The sequence below is a fragment of the Platalea leucorodia genome (assembly GCF_965183815.1).
Source record: "Platalea leucorodia genome assembly, chromosome: 12".
In the NCBI taxonomy this organism is placed as follows: Eukaryota; Metazoa; Chordata; class Aves; order Pelecaniformes; family Threskiornithidae; genus Platalea; species Platalea leucorodia.
Genome location: NC_138834.1, coordinates 4,903,161 through 4,916,647, shown reverse-complemented (window position 1 = coordinate 4,916,647; position 13,487 = coordinate 4,903,161). Strand labels below are relative to the sequence as shown.

Here is a 13,487-nt window from a genome sequence, read left to right as displayed (position 1 = left end):
AACGTCTTGCAGAATTAGAGAATCTCATTTGAACCCACTGTGCTTGCCCAGCGTGAGGAAAAAAAGTAACCTCCTACAGGGGAAATGAAACCAGGAAATTCTGTCATGAGGAATCGAAGAAAAAGAGCTATATGTGATGCCAGTTTGAATGGATGATCTTCAAAGTTCAATAATCCAAAACAGTAGTTCAGCACATAAATAGGTAACTATAGTTAAGCAAATACTAAATGATTTTTAAATCAAGTCACTGGACGAGTTCCAATATGTTACATCAGGTAGCTCTGCAATTCTGTTGAAGTAGTATCAGCATAGCTACTTCTACATCAGGAAAGGTTTCTGTTACCGGTAACTAAGCATTGCTCCCAAGCACTAGATGGGTAAACACTGTGCTAAGAGATTCACAGTAGCATTTCACTTGTTCAATCATAGTAAACCAGCGTTAGGCCTACCACAGTGACCACAGAGAGATTGCCTGTGCTTTCTTCCTGCTAATGAGCCCTGCATGTATATGAAACAGACCAGAAAATAAGATTTTATAGTCCTATTCACCCTCTCCTCCCACTTCACCTTCAGCTTAAAAATCAGTATGATCACACAGCTGTCCACTACATCACACAGAACAGTATTAAGAAATTTAAGATCTCTTGCATTTGTTCAAGAAAGGAAAGATTTGAACAGTGTTTGTTTGCCTAGTATCACACTGAAGTACTAAAACAACTATAGAAAAACTGATCTATAAATAAAGCAGATAAAGCTGTATAAAAAATAGCTACTTCATTATTAATATTCACAAAGAAACCCTAGTTTAGATTGTCACATAACTTTTCTTATTTCAGAGATGTAAAAACTCAAGTAACATGAATCCAAACTGCTGATAAATCTAAAGATGGTTTATTTCTTCCTTTTTCCCTCAGAAAGGTGTTTCCACTTACTAATTGACTCTCTAAACTGTGATCTCAGTTTTCAAGCCAAAAAAATTACAAAGCACAAATTTTATTTGCAACACAGAGGGAGATTCAGAGGAAACAATACTGCACTAAAACTATTCTTTAAAAATACAATATTGAAAGAGTATATTGTTTTCCATTAGGGATTGCAAATATCCAATGCTAACTAGATGACACGCAAATATTTCAATGTTGGTCTGCTTAAAATTCAGTCTTGCAAACATATCCTTATATAGCCAATTTTCAAATGTGAAAGACAATTGTGTGCTTTGCCACTTATATTAAGTTATATTGTATAATATTTTATTTGGGAACATTAGAGCTTATTTATAATGATTTGAGAAGTAAGTATTTCTTTTCTAAGAATCCATTATTTATGACAGATATGAAAGCAGGTTTAAAACACACACAGACTCTTACCTGCTATACTTGCAAATATTTCACTGAATCCGATCAGCACATATTGAGGAATCTGCCACCATATTGGCATATCTGCAGCATGGTATGTAACATTTCCAATTGTCTGATTAATTGTTTTAACCTTTACAATTTTCAGTCTGTTGCTTTCCAGAATTCCTGCATGGAGGGGGGAAAAACAAAAGATTGACCTAAGATGCAAACACTGTTTCTTCATGTTAAGAATTAAATCAGGATTCAGTCCTGCATTGCAATTACAAACTATAAAACAGGAATATGTATTTCCTTATTTCCTAACATAAGGCATTTCAGACTACTTTTGCTATTGTTATTTCAAGACATACAATTCTTCCGCCATAGAATTAGTGATCACATTCTTACTCAGTAGCAACAATTATACAAATACTTAACTCTTTTCCAAATGGATTAGCTGAGAGCTTTCTCATACAAACTATGTTGTTTTTTTTAAAGACAGTCTCATTTTCACGAACTACTATTTGCAGTGTTGAACCATTGCATCTGCCACCATAGTATTAATAAATTAGAAACGATTTTGCTTATTGAAATGGCTACACTAGTCCTGTAGAAATACGAAAACCCTCTATGAATATGATCATAGCATTTATATGACACTTATCATCCCAAGAGACCCAAAAGCTCATTAGAGCTTGATTTACAAGCAATATACTGCACAGAAAGCACTTTGTGTATGACGAAAAATAGACATGATAGTGTAAAATATAACAATTTTTAGCTTGCTCACCACAACAGTTTAGAGTAGAAAGTGAGTATCAAATAATGCTGTTGGGTTTTTGTTGAAGTTGCCCGGATGAAAGGATTTGCCTCACTGTTACATAAAATGCACAGAATAGCTCATAGTTAATAAAACTGCCTGTTTCACCCAGAAAGGACCTCTATAAAAGAATCCTCAATATCCTTGGAAATAAGGTGGATTTATTCATCACCAATTCAGAGGAGCACGGCTGAGTCAATGACATTACTTCCTATAATACGTGTTACACACACATGGCCGCCCATTTAGTGCCTGTCAGTTCCAGTCTCTTTCTACTTATTGAGCCAAGATCTGACCTAATCTTGGGGCACAAAATATCACTCCTGTTACAAAAAAAAATTGTATGAGGCTTAGATGACAGATGTGATGCTTCATGGATATCATACCATGTACAAGTGATTAGATCTGCTTCCTCACTTCTAGCTTTTTCTTTCCTAGAGGCAGCCAAAGGATGACATGGACATTTAATATGATGTTGACTGAAGTTATTGACAGCACTTTTTATATAAAAAAGCACAAGCAATTTCTAATGCACAATATAAAATCTGTTCTCCTGTTTCTTCCCAAATCTGTGACATACAAACCTTGAGGGGGCCAACCAGATATCCATCTCTCTGCTAAGTGACAGTGTTCCAAGGGAAATGACTGATGTTCGCCAAAACCACCTCACACCACGACATGCAGTTTCTTACTAGTCCTGGTCATGACAAGAGACCCAAGCTGGGAAGAAAGTACGAGGAAAGCTCCCTGTAGTCCCTATATATAGTCTGTAGGCGAGGCCATAACTAAACAAGAAGTTCTAGAAATCCTATGCTTAAGAATAACATTGCATGTCGTCATGAGGGAGTTAAGAGCCAGAGCTCTGAAAACCAGGCTGAAGGAGCACACATTAACAAGTGACTTACAAAGTACTTTGGAAAGGATGGAAAGCTGCATTTGTATAACACGTTTATTCATTCGTAGCAGTTTAGAATCTATTCAAGTACGAAATCTCGCAACAGCTCTACAGTCTAATCTTCTGAGACACGAGAGCTGTAGAGGGAAAACAGGTTAGAAGTACTCGAGTTTGCTTAAATACTACCTTGAGGCCCCCAAATGTTTCTTAAAAAGACTGTTTTCCTTAATAACATCTGTTTTTGAGGTAAAGACTGTTCTGAACTTAGTACCTCCTAGTGCCAGACCACCACATTTTCTCTACCTTCCTCACTTCTTTTTAGGTGACCACTTAACTACCTTATTTTTAAGTATCTTCCTTTAGCTCTGCAGCTACCTCAGTGCCCTCTGAACTTTGAAGAGCTGATGTAATTAAAATAAAGCTGGATTTCTTTATGTTTTGGTTTTAATATAGCTGAGAAACATTTTAGAATGGAACTTAATGAAAATGTAAACAGAGCAGTACAGTCAGCTAAGAACTCAGACATAATTTCATTCATATACATTCAACACAAAATTATTGCACCTCAGAACATCTAGTGATCCTTAATGTGTTTGATACTCTTCACAACATATGCAGGTTTAGGAGGCATTTAGCCACACAGAACCATAACTACCAAACTTTGCCATAAATTTATCTTCAAAGCCGAGTACTTCAGAATCTAGAATCTACTTATTCTTTCTTAGACTTTGATAGACAAGATTCAAGTTTAATCTTACAGTTTTAGTAGGTAAAAGAATCTTAAGCTCTTGCTATAATTGTTTAAACTATAAATGAAGTAGATTTTCCAGTTGAATAACCTTAAATACTGCTGCTCGGAATTTACGATAAGATGCATGAAGCACAGCAGATGTTCATTAAATCTAATCAGTTGTATTCTCACACAGTTTATAAGATATTTTAAACAATCTAAACAATCTAATAGGCAGTCTAAGTAGTGGCCAGAACTAATGCCAGTTAGATAACTAAGTTAAAATGGACATATGGCACAAACAAATGATTAAGATACTTCCAAGATTGCAAATTAAGATATTAACATCTTCATACATTTTAAGATTTTAATCAGTATCTCTCTCTAAGGCAGAAATGGTTGGAAGTAATGTTGTATTTTAAGAATATTAAAATATGACTTCTATAAATATCATTTAATGAGAAAATAAAAATTTTATGAAGCATATAAACCAACAGCAGCTTTCCCCCCTGCTAGAAATAAACAGAGTTTCCTATGCCCCAAATTTGTCGCAACTGAAGCTCTTAAATTCATGTTATGATGAAGGGATGTTAAGTTACTCCAGAAGGTTAAACTTTCCAACCAGATTGCAGATAACCACCCAAAGAATTCACCTTCTCAGTTTCTACTGTGGAAGAGCTAGGGGAGGATCAAACCAACAAAAGAATGTGTTACATTTGTAGGTGAATAGAAAACAAGAAGGCATTTGAAATTTTTAAGAATTCTGCTATATGAAACCATTCCCCAACTCAGCTATCATAGCTCAATATGCTTTTTTCCCCCAGTACTAATAAAGACAGATATTGCTGTTTTTGTGAGCCAGCAGGTTCTATTTAAAGAGCTGACATTTAACTGTTTTACATCATCTTCTTTTGCTGGTAGCAGTGTCCTAAGTAACATGGAATAAGAGAAACATTCCTATTTTAAGTTTAAATGACTTTGCTTTAAGAACTTTACTTGCCCACATACAAAGTGACCTTGGCCTAATAAGGTAATTATCTCTCTCATTGAGAGAGATCTTAATAGCCGTATAAAGTGTCCCTCTCTCTAAAATATAGGAGATTACAAGTGCTGAAATTAATTTATTTAATGCTATAATGCTTTATCAATATGTTCATTACAGTGATACTAGGTGAAGGCTATAGGTTCTATGAAGCATTGCTCAGAGATGTTCAGTTCCACATCAGCAGTGCTTAACAACTTTAAATCATCTCAAAAGCAGCTGATTTATGGTTCGAACAGAGTTGCCATCTTTTTCCTTTCATGCTATGGCTAAGCTATTTTACACTGCAGTAATTCCCAAACATTAGGGAACATTAAGGTAGGGGAGAAAAAACCCAAAGTGGGAGGAAACTCTCGTTCAGTCATAACCTAACTTTATTATTTCAGATACAGGGCAAGAGTTTTAGGTAAAATTTCACTTTAATACTTGGAAGTCAGACTATATGAAGGAACATATTTATTTCTGAACTAATTTGTTTTTCAGGATAAATAACATTTTCAACTTTGAGATAAATGGTTAATGAATCAGACAACATGGACTTCCACAATGCTATACAGTTTATTTTAGGAGAACTAACAGCCTTATAGCCGAATGCTGGACACCTTGTTTAGGCAACCCAAACCCTGATCATGAAGCTAAGGCATTTGTTGAGAAAATATGGTCAGAAAACAAACAGTTCTCCTCTACCAAGCATACTAGAAAGTAACACTTTATGTGAAAACCTTAACTAACAAGTTGGTTTTACAAGGTATACTTGAAGTCTATTTCAGGCAGGAAAAATGGTCCAATTTTATTGCAAACGTTCAAAACAGTTTAGTAAGTTTTTGGATAAAATCTCTTTCATTGTGGGAAATGCATCTATGCAGTTGCATTCTAACTATCCCATGAAAAAGACTTCTGAATAATCTTGAATTAAAGATTCATGAAGGTTTTCTAAAAATGCTGTTGCGAGTAGCTGACTAAATAGCTATGTAAGTAGATCTCAAAGTTGTTTTCTTACCTGCAGCAAACGCAGAACACATTACAAAGAACATTCCAACCGCAATCCTCTTCAGTGAGGACGGGAGCAAGCCATTCCTCTTTAAAATGGGGTCCACCAATTTATCTTTTAAGGGTATTAAGATCAGAATAAGCACTGCATCAAACATAGTCAACCAGGCTGCTGGAAACTGAAAGGACAGATGACTTAAGTTAGCAATTTCATACTTAACAGTTGAAATTACTATTATTTAACAAAGGAAAAAATATTTTCCATGAAACACTGAGATCCAAAACAAACCACAGTGCACTGATAGACACTGGGAAAAGAAAAATAAGAGTGTGTAAAAGCTGAAGAAAACAAACACTCAGCTCTTCAGGTTTTCATTGCATTTGGCAGTTCATAATTCTGTTAGCTCAGAAGCACAAATGATTCCTCACCATAGTAACTCCAACAGTATTGCATATTCTCACTTTCAAGATGCATCTCCAGCTGTGCTGAGGTGGGTGTTGTGGGCTTGTTTGGGGGGGCTGGGGGAGGTGGGGTGGGGATGTAGGAGCCTTCAGCTGGAACTGAAGAACATCAAGTGTTCAGAGCAAAAAGGTTCTTTACACAAAAGCGAATGATACTGCACATAGTTCCAAGCAAAATGAGGAATAAGAAACTACTGGGCAGATGAAGAGAGTACTCTGAGAAAATAAAATGTAGAACTCAGCAAAGATGTTTTGCAAAGGATTTTTTTTTTTTTTTTTAAATTTCAGAGGGCTCATATTTTAGGTCCTTAGTCTGAATTAATTTTTGTTAACTATCCAACTAAAACTATACGAATTCCTTTTGAAAGATGAGATGGCCGTTAGCATTATCGCAACATGAGTTTTTCTGCATACACTCTGAAATATGTTTAATAGAAAAAAAATCACTGTCCTTAGGGAGCTTTTCTGCTGGAAAAATTTTTTTAGTCATAGAACACTTGTCTGAGGAATGATTGATTGTGCCACTCAAATCTAGTAAACAAAATTGTGCAGATTATTTAAATGAATACATCCCAAGATACATTTTTAAAAGCATTCAAAGTCAATATTAATGGCACGCAGGTCAGGAAGTGATTTAATGCAGTTAGAGGGTCCCTACTATTGGGCTTCCAGTGATACACTCTAGTCTGACAGAATTAAACTTTTTTTCCTGCTTCAGTCATGAAAAATATTTAATAGCCAGGTTCTGTAGATTTTCTATTATTAGGCTTAGAACTTTCAGAAACATGCCACAGAACAGTAGAAACAGAGTTTTACTGATGTAATGCAAAATTTAATTAAAATTAATTTACACTTGTCAAATGAACAAAGAGTATTGTGTAATACATGCATCCTTTCTCATTTGCAAGATTCAGTAATTGACAATAAGATTCCTGTCTGTATGAATGAGACAATTTCTGCCAAGCTTAATATTTAGCATCTGTTCTGAGCTAACAGAACAAGACAGTACAAGACGATTTATAAAAATGTTCTGGTTTGGGGATATTTTTTTAAAATTGCATTTAGAACAGTGTGATACTGTACTACGCATCGCACTGACTGACCCAAAAGACAAGCACTGCTTGATCTAGTGTGTTTCAGATGCAGATTCAGTTTTTGATGCTAAACTTCCTTTGTGTGTGGAAACTCAGGGTTAGAGATGATAACAAACTACAAAAACAAGAGTTAGCAAAACGTGAACCTTAGTTCTTCATAATCAGAGCAGGAGTTTGCACCTTCACAGGAGTTTGCACCATGAGCACCAAGTCTTAGTGACACCAAGCCATGTCGGTATTAGGCTTTGTCAAAATCTCCACCTAGCATTAGCCTATGGATGTGGCGCATTTGTAGCACTCTGCATGCAGACATGTTGTAACAACAGTCATTAAAAATACTATTGCTTTCCTGCTCTGCATTACAGTTGTCACTGCAGTTCTCCAGAGGACCCAGGCAAATGCTTTCTAGTTCATAGTGTGCCAACCCTAAGAAGTTATGATGATGATGATGGTAAAACTGAATTCATCCTAACCTCTCCTTAATGCTTCCCAGGCATTTCAAGATCATGGATTTGAAAATTAAATAATAAGCTGGTTTGGCTATGTGAAAATATTCAGCAGTTTGATACGTAAGATTACATACATGGCTTAGCACTCTTCACATACCTTGAAAAATGCACAATGAATTCTGCCAAGCAAGTCAAATTCTTGCTTATTTTGAAATATTTAGCAAAACTTTAAAACTGCCAATTTCCCTCCCTCTCCCATTCACCTTTTTGTTGGCTTCAAATATCACACCAGCATTAACCTGTGTACAGTTCATACAAAGACTGATTTGTGTAATTAGAGTCAAGGATGTAGGAATTTTTTGTCGTTGCTGAATTTGATGGGAAAGAAGAGAAATACCAAGTGCCTCTGGCACTGCTGTATTTCATACAATCAATCACTTGTGTTTTGGTTTTTTTTTTGTTTAAAATGTATGCTTTTCCATTTTCTACTCTATTAGGAGCCTGCAAATTAAAAGGGCATACACATATTTCACTCTTTTCATTTCAAGAGAATATATGCCTTTATTAGTATTGGGCAGAGGTGCGTAGAAGAGCTTAAGGAAAACCTAGACCTGATGAGGTACAATGCTGCTCATGTAAAACGTTATATTACCGTCCCTTTTCTTAGTTACCTCAAATCACTTCAATTCGGAGAAACCAAAGTAGCTAGAATTGCTTTCAAAGATACTACCTACATAATGTAGATTGCAGGTCAGCATCCTTCAGGCAGACCACATACCAAGGAAGATGATAGCAAAAATCAAATTAACTTATTTGACTTATGCTGTTAGATCACAGCAAAGTATTTCAAAATAAAGCAAGAACACCACCAAACTGATGCACTACAGAAAAAGGAGCCAGTCACTGTTATGCAAGATAGAAAGTCGTTATTTAGAAGTATCAAGACAGACTAGGATCATTGTTCCATTATCCTTGCCTCCAATTCTGCATACTGTAAGTAAACACTAAAAACAGGTAACTAACTTTTAAAGCCGCACTTTTAAGTTCGAAAAAGTGGCTACATGGCATGAGTGGTAAAGTCTTTTCAGCAAAACCAAACAAAGCAAGCCATTATTTTTTTGAACTAATTTAATTAAACGTAACGCTCTACTTACAACTTGAAAACAATTCTAACACCCAAAAAGGCGTTGAGGAAAGCTCAGTTTGATAACCAAAGCTCCAAGTTCATTTCTACACAATAAATATTCAGACTGACAATATTTTTATTTTTAATATTCAGACTGACAATGGGACTCTGAAGCCCTGTGTGCTCTTTGTTAGAAGAAAGAAAATTCACTTCTCTAGTCCAACAATGACAATGTTCTATCAAGACGGTCATGTGGTTCATAATAACAGAAAAACAACTAAGAGTCCCCTCTCATATGTGAACAATAAAGAAATGTGAAAAGATCAAAGAGAAGAGCAAAAGAGGTTACATGTCAAAATTTAAATTTACTAACCTGTATTAAAGTAGAATTAGGTATATGCTACAAAACCAACCACCTCAAATGTAGTCCACAATTAAAATTGATGCAACTAAAACAGAAGCCTCAGACTACTTAGAATTTTTGAATAAGAAAATACCTTATTTTTAAATGAACACGCAACTCAAACACCACAAAACTGAACCTTGAAATGAAAGTGGCACAGATTTAACTGAAGAAGTCTCAGACTACTCTTCCTTTAGTTTTTTTTTTAACTTTGTAAAAGTAAGTAACTAGCATTTGGTTGCTTTAGAGGTCTGTCTTAGCCAATATCACTAACTTCCATTAAGCCTTCAGCTGTGATTCAGAAGCAGCTCAGTTTTCAAGCAAGTTCAAAGAAAAATTAAGTAAAAGCATATTTTATTTTTGATCTGTAAAAAAAAGACTGAAGGCATTCTGTCTTGATATTAATTTCAAATAAAACAGAAGAAACTTAATTTTAAAAGAACATTTAGTAAGCCTCGTAATAACTTACATTCATACTTTTTGTTTTTACTTCTCAGTACCATCTCTGCAATTACGTGATGCCAGCCTTTCGTGAAAAATATTGATTGAACAACTTCCTTCAACATGCTAAACTGATTCAAGGTAAAGTGAATATTGATTAAGCAGTATAAAGTTGCAAATCTATCCCAGATTCCAAATTTGCAAATACTAATGTTTCAGTTAAGTACGGGTATTCCTGAGTTTGTAGGAATGCTTCTGTACTACTTACAACTTCGAAAACTTAGGGCATATAGATTTATAAGCTTTCTTCAAAGATCATACTTTGTCCACTGAAGGATAAAGACACTCTTAATTAAAGCAGTGAAAGTTATCTGAATACATTCAAAACAGGATGGTGTGAACTCCATGTACCGGTGGGTATGCCAAAATCTCTGTATTATGCATCACGCTTCTAAATGCCCAATGTCTGTGGCCCTCGATTCCCCGTAGTCTCTACCTTCACTTCCTGGAATTTTTGTACAATACTTACCTATTTTGCATTTCAACTAAAGAAAACATATTTTTCACTTGTTTCGCTCTGCTTACCGTATGAATAGAGTTGGTGTCATTTGATATTTCAGGAATTTTCAGATGGAGACTTTGCAATACGTATGTTGTCTGCATCTAGCATTAGGAAAGATGAGTTGAGATTACTTGGACAAGAAGTACTGAGAGCAAGATATTTTTGCATTTTTAATAATTAACAAAGATTATATCAGAAGTGCTAATATAGCAAAACTAAAACAACTGTTAGAACATTGCAAGATTTTTTTAACCCTTACCTTTATTTTTACTAAAAGCACAAAGAATCATTCATGTGACTTTAAAAACAATTTCTGCATATTTTTCCCCCAAAACATATTTGCTATCCTAATTCATCTCACTAAGCCAGAAGAACCAGAAAGAAATTAATTAAAATGAAATCTAGACCACTTACCCTCACCTATCTGAATCAACTGCAAGATGAAACAGAGTGCAATATTTATGTTACTTTGTACCACTGTTAGTTTTACTTATCATTTTAATGATTTTATTTTCTTTTTTATTATTAAGTCAAAATATTATTTGAAAGTATTCTTAGTAGCCATTTTTCATCTCTCAGCTTCAGGGTAAATTTCATATTTACAAAAGAGCCCCCAGAAAAATGTGAAATTAGATACTTTGGCATACTGGTAAGCTAATACAGCTTTCCACAACAATTTTATCCAGCAAATAAAAAAATTCAGAAGAAGCTACCATCACACAGTATTATTTTTGCTAACATAATACTATTAAAATTATTCCTGAGATGCAACCCCAGGTGTGTGAAAGACAAGTAGTTAATGTTATTGAACACATGGGTATTAAACGTCAAACTGTCAATACCAGAGTTCTGAAAAATCCTCTTCGATGTTCAGTGTGGCTTTAGAACCACAGCTACTGAACGCTAACTGTAAGTAAACCTTAGAGAACAGTCCCCCCCCTCGCCCCCCAAGCTTCTGTGTGTTTCCTCCAGGTAACGGCTCTGGGGGGTAATTTTCAGACAGGAGCTAGATTTATAGCACAGGCTCAGAACTGCAACTTAATGCTAGTGCCCCGAGACCATTCAAACGCAACTGGGAGAAGACGAAGTTATGGCCCTTACATTAGAAATTATTTTTTTTAGACACGTAAAATAAAAATGTAACCATTTGGAACTACTCACTTGAAAATATACTGTCCAGTAAGGTATTAAAGCCAAAAAGACAGGGATAATCTTGACGAGAGCCTTCACATCTTCTACCTTATCTTCTCTGAATGGGCCCCCACGAGACAGCTTGGCCATCTCAAACAGGCTTTGCTTGCGAGGTTGCTGAAGTACTCCCTGGCCTTCACTTTTGAAAAGAATTTGAAACATTTAGTTAAACAACAACAAAAACTGACATAACTGGCAATCTTGCGACACTTCATTATAAAAAGCTCATGCATTTCCAAAATAAGTTACTTGTGTAAGTTACAGCAAAACAACTAGGCCAGAATGGATCATCAGCAGGTGAAAGGACAAGCTGAAAACTTCCATTATAAAGGTTTCCTTATTTCCCATCCTCCCCCTATCACACATAACCAACTGGCACTGCAATATGCAGAACTTAAGAAACAGTATCACAAAATACAGGTTATTCTAATTCATTGAATTGTCTTGCAATCTGAATACATGAAAGCCTGTTGCAGAGGAGGCACCTGACATTTCTTATCATCAGTGACTAAATGCAGCCACCAGTATTCCATGGGCATCTCTTAAGAGTGGAGTAACCATTTGGAAAGCAAAAAGCCAGTACACATTTTGACAGCCCATCAAGCCACTTGCCACATTAAATGCAGATGATAGTGTTTTTCAAATCAGAAGGTGTCCCATAAACATATCTAAGCAGAGAAGAAAGTTAACTAACGCTTAAAAGCGGCATGCTGAGGTTACGTTACACTTTCAGAAACTCTGAACTGGCAAGACAAAGCATTCAATTGAAAACAGCAGACATGATCTTGCAGCATGGAGATCTGGTGATCTCAAAATGTGCCTCTCTTTCATCCCAGAGCTCCCAGAAAATACCTCCGGGACTCCGATTTTCCAGTTCCAGTTCTTAAAGCAAAACTGCATATTCTAGTGTATTCTGTAGTGTCACTGCCAGCTAGTTTGAACTAACTAGTTCCAACTCTTAGGCTGATTCACTGAATTCAGACTATACAAAAGAGCTCATTACAAACCTAGTAGTTGAACGTTCCACATGTCTCTTTCTTGAGCAACAAGAATATGTGAGAATTTTAAACATGTCTGTGAAGGCACTACCATCGGGCGGTTTTGTGATGAAGAAACTCTGACCACATAAGAAAACCATGAATGAAATCCCAATGCAAACTGTTGGGATACTGTATCCAATAACAAAGCTCACATTCTGTTGAATGTATGCAATGCCTCCCAGAGAGAGAATAGCTCCCAAATTAATGCTCCAATAAAACCAATTAAAAAATCTTCTTGTGGCTTCTGGACCCCGATCTTTGACCTGGAAAAGATTAAAAACAAGTCATTCAATTTCTGAAGAAAATGAAGCCTGTTTATTAGAATTCAATCAAGTTCAATGCACTGAAGAGTTTAGGTTTAATTTAGAGTCATACTGAAATGATTTAAGTGTTTTGGGCTTAGCATGGTATTTGATGAAATGACACCTTACTGAGCTTCTCCATTATATCAGTGACCTTCTAGAAGTTCAGCATATGGATAAAAAAGCCATACAATACTGAACTACATAGCTTCCTCATAGAGGCCATTATTATTTCTACTGCACTGTCTCTCAGTTGGTCATTTCTCTAGACAAAGCTCACTCAGATTAACGTCCCATAGTCCACAGAAGTTGAAATAACTATTTTTTTAATTAAAAAATGTTATGCTACCTAAAAATTCATGTATTTGTGGTATTGCAACAATTGCTTCTTCCAACTGTATACACATAACAGTCAAGTGTATTCCGTTTTCGAAGCCTCAAATGACTACTTGGTAATTAAAGCACAAATTTAAATTTTAACACAGTCCTAATGCCTCTCACCAGAACATAAATGGAAGACTTGCCATTCTGATCTTCAAAAAAAAACAAATTAAATTTGGATTGCCTGAGCTGTCACAAGGCCCCTCTATTAAGTCAGCACTC

The 13,487-nt window shown here is 35.6% G+C and overlaps 2 protein-coding genes across 5 annotated transcripts in view; one reads left to right on the top strand and one right to left on the bottom strand.

Annotated features, from left to right (window-relative positions):
• GLT1D1 (glycosyltransferase 1 domain containing 1) overlaps positions 1-13,487 on the top strand; it is a 128,483-nt gene that overhangs the window by 43,421 nt on the left and 71,575 nt on the right. For 3 of the 4 annotated variants that reach the window (XM_082325496.1, XM_082325499.1, XM_082325500.1), the window contains exon 2: positions 9,846-9,930. The gene's annotated coding sequence lies outside the window, so the exon portion shown is untranslated. Of the gene's footprint in view, positions 1-6,135; positions 6,306-9,845; positions 9,931-13,487 lie in introns of those variants that run through there. The other variant, XM_082325497.1, reaches the window with a different exon arrangement.
• Positions 1-13,487, bottom strand: part of SLC15A4 (solute carrier family 15 member 4) — a 30,687-nt gene that overhangs the window by 9,014 nt on the left and 8,186 nt on the right. The window contains exons 2-6 of the mRNA XM_082325495.1: positions 12,550-12,845; positions 11,513-11,681; positions 10,375-10,452; positions 5,825-5,993; positions 1,368-1,523 (exon numbers count right to left, since the gene is read on the bottom strand). Coding sequence (XP_082181621.1) covers positions 1,368-1,523; positions 5,825-5,993; positions 10,375-10,452; positions 11,513-11,681; positions 12,550-12,845 — 868 coding nt within the window. The remainder of the gene's footprint in view (positions 1-1,367; positions 1,524-5,824; positions 5,994-10,374; positions 10,453-11,512; positions 11,682-12,549; positions 12,846-13,487) is intronic.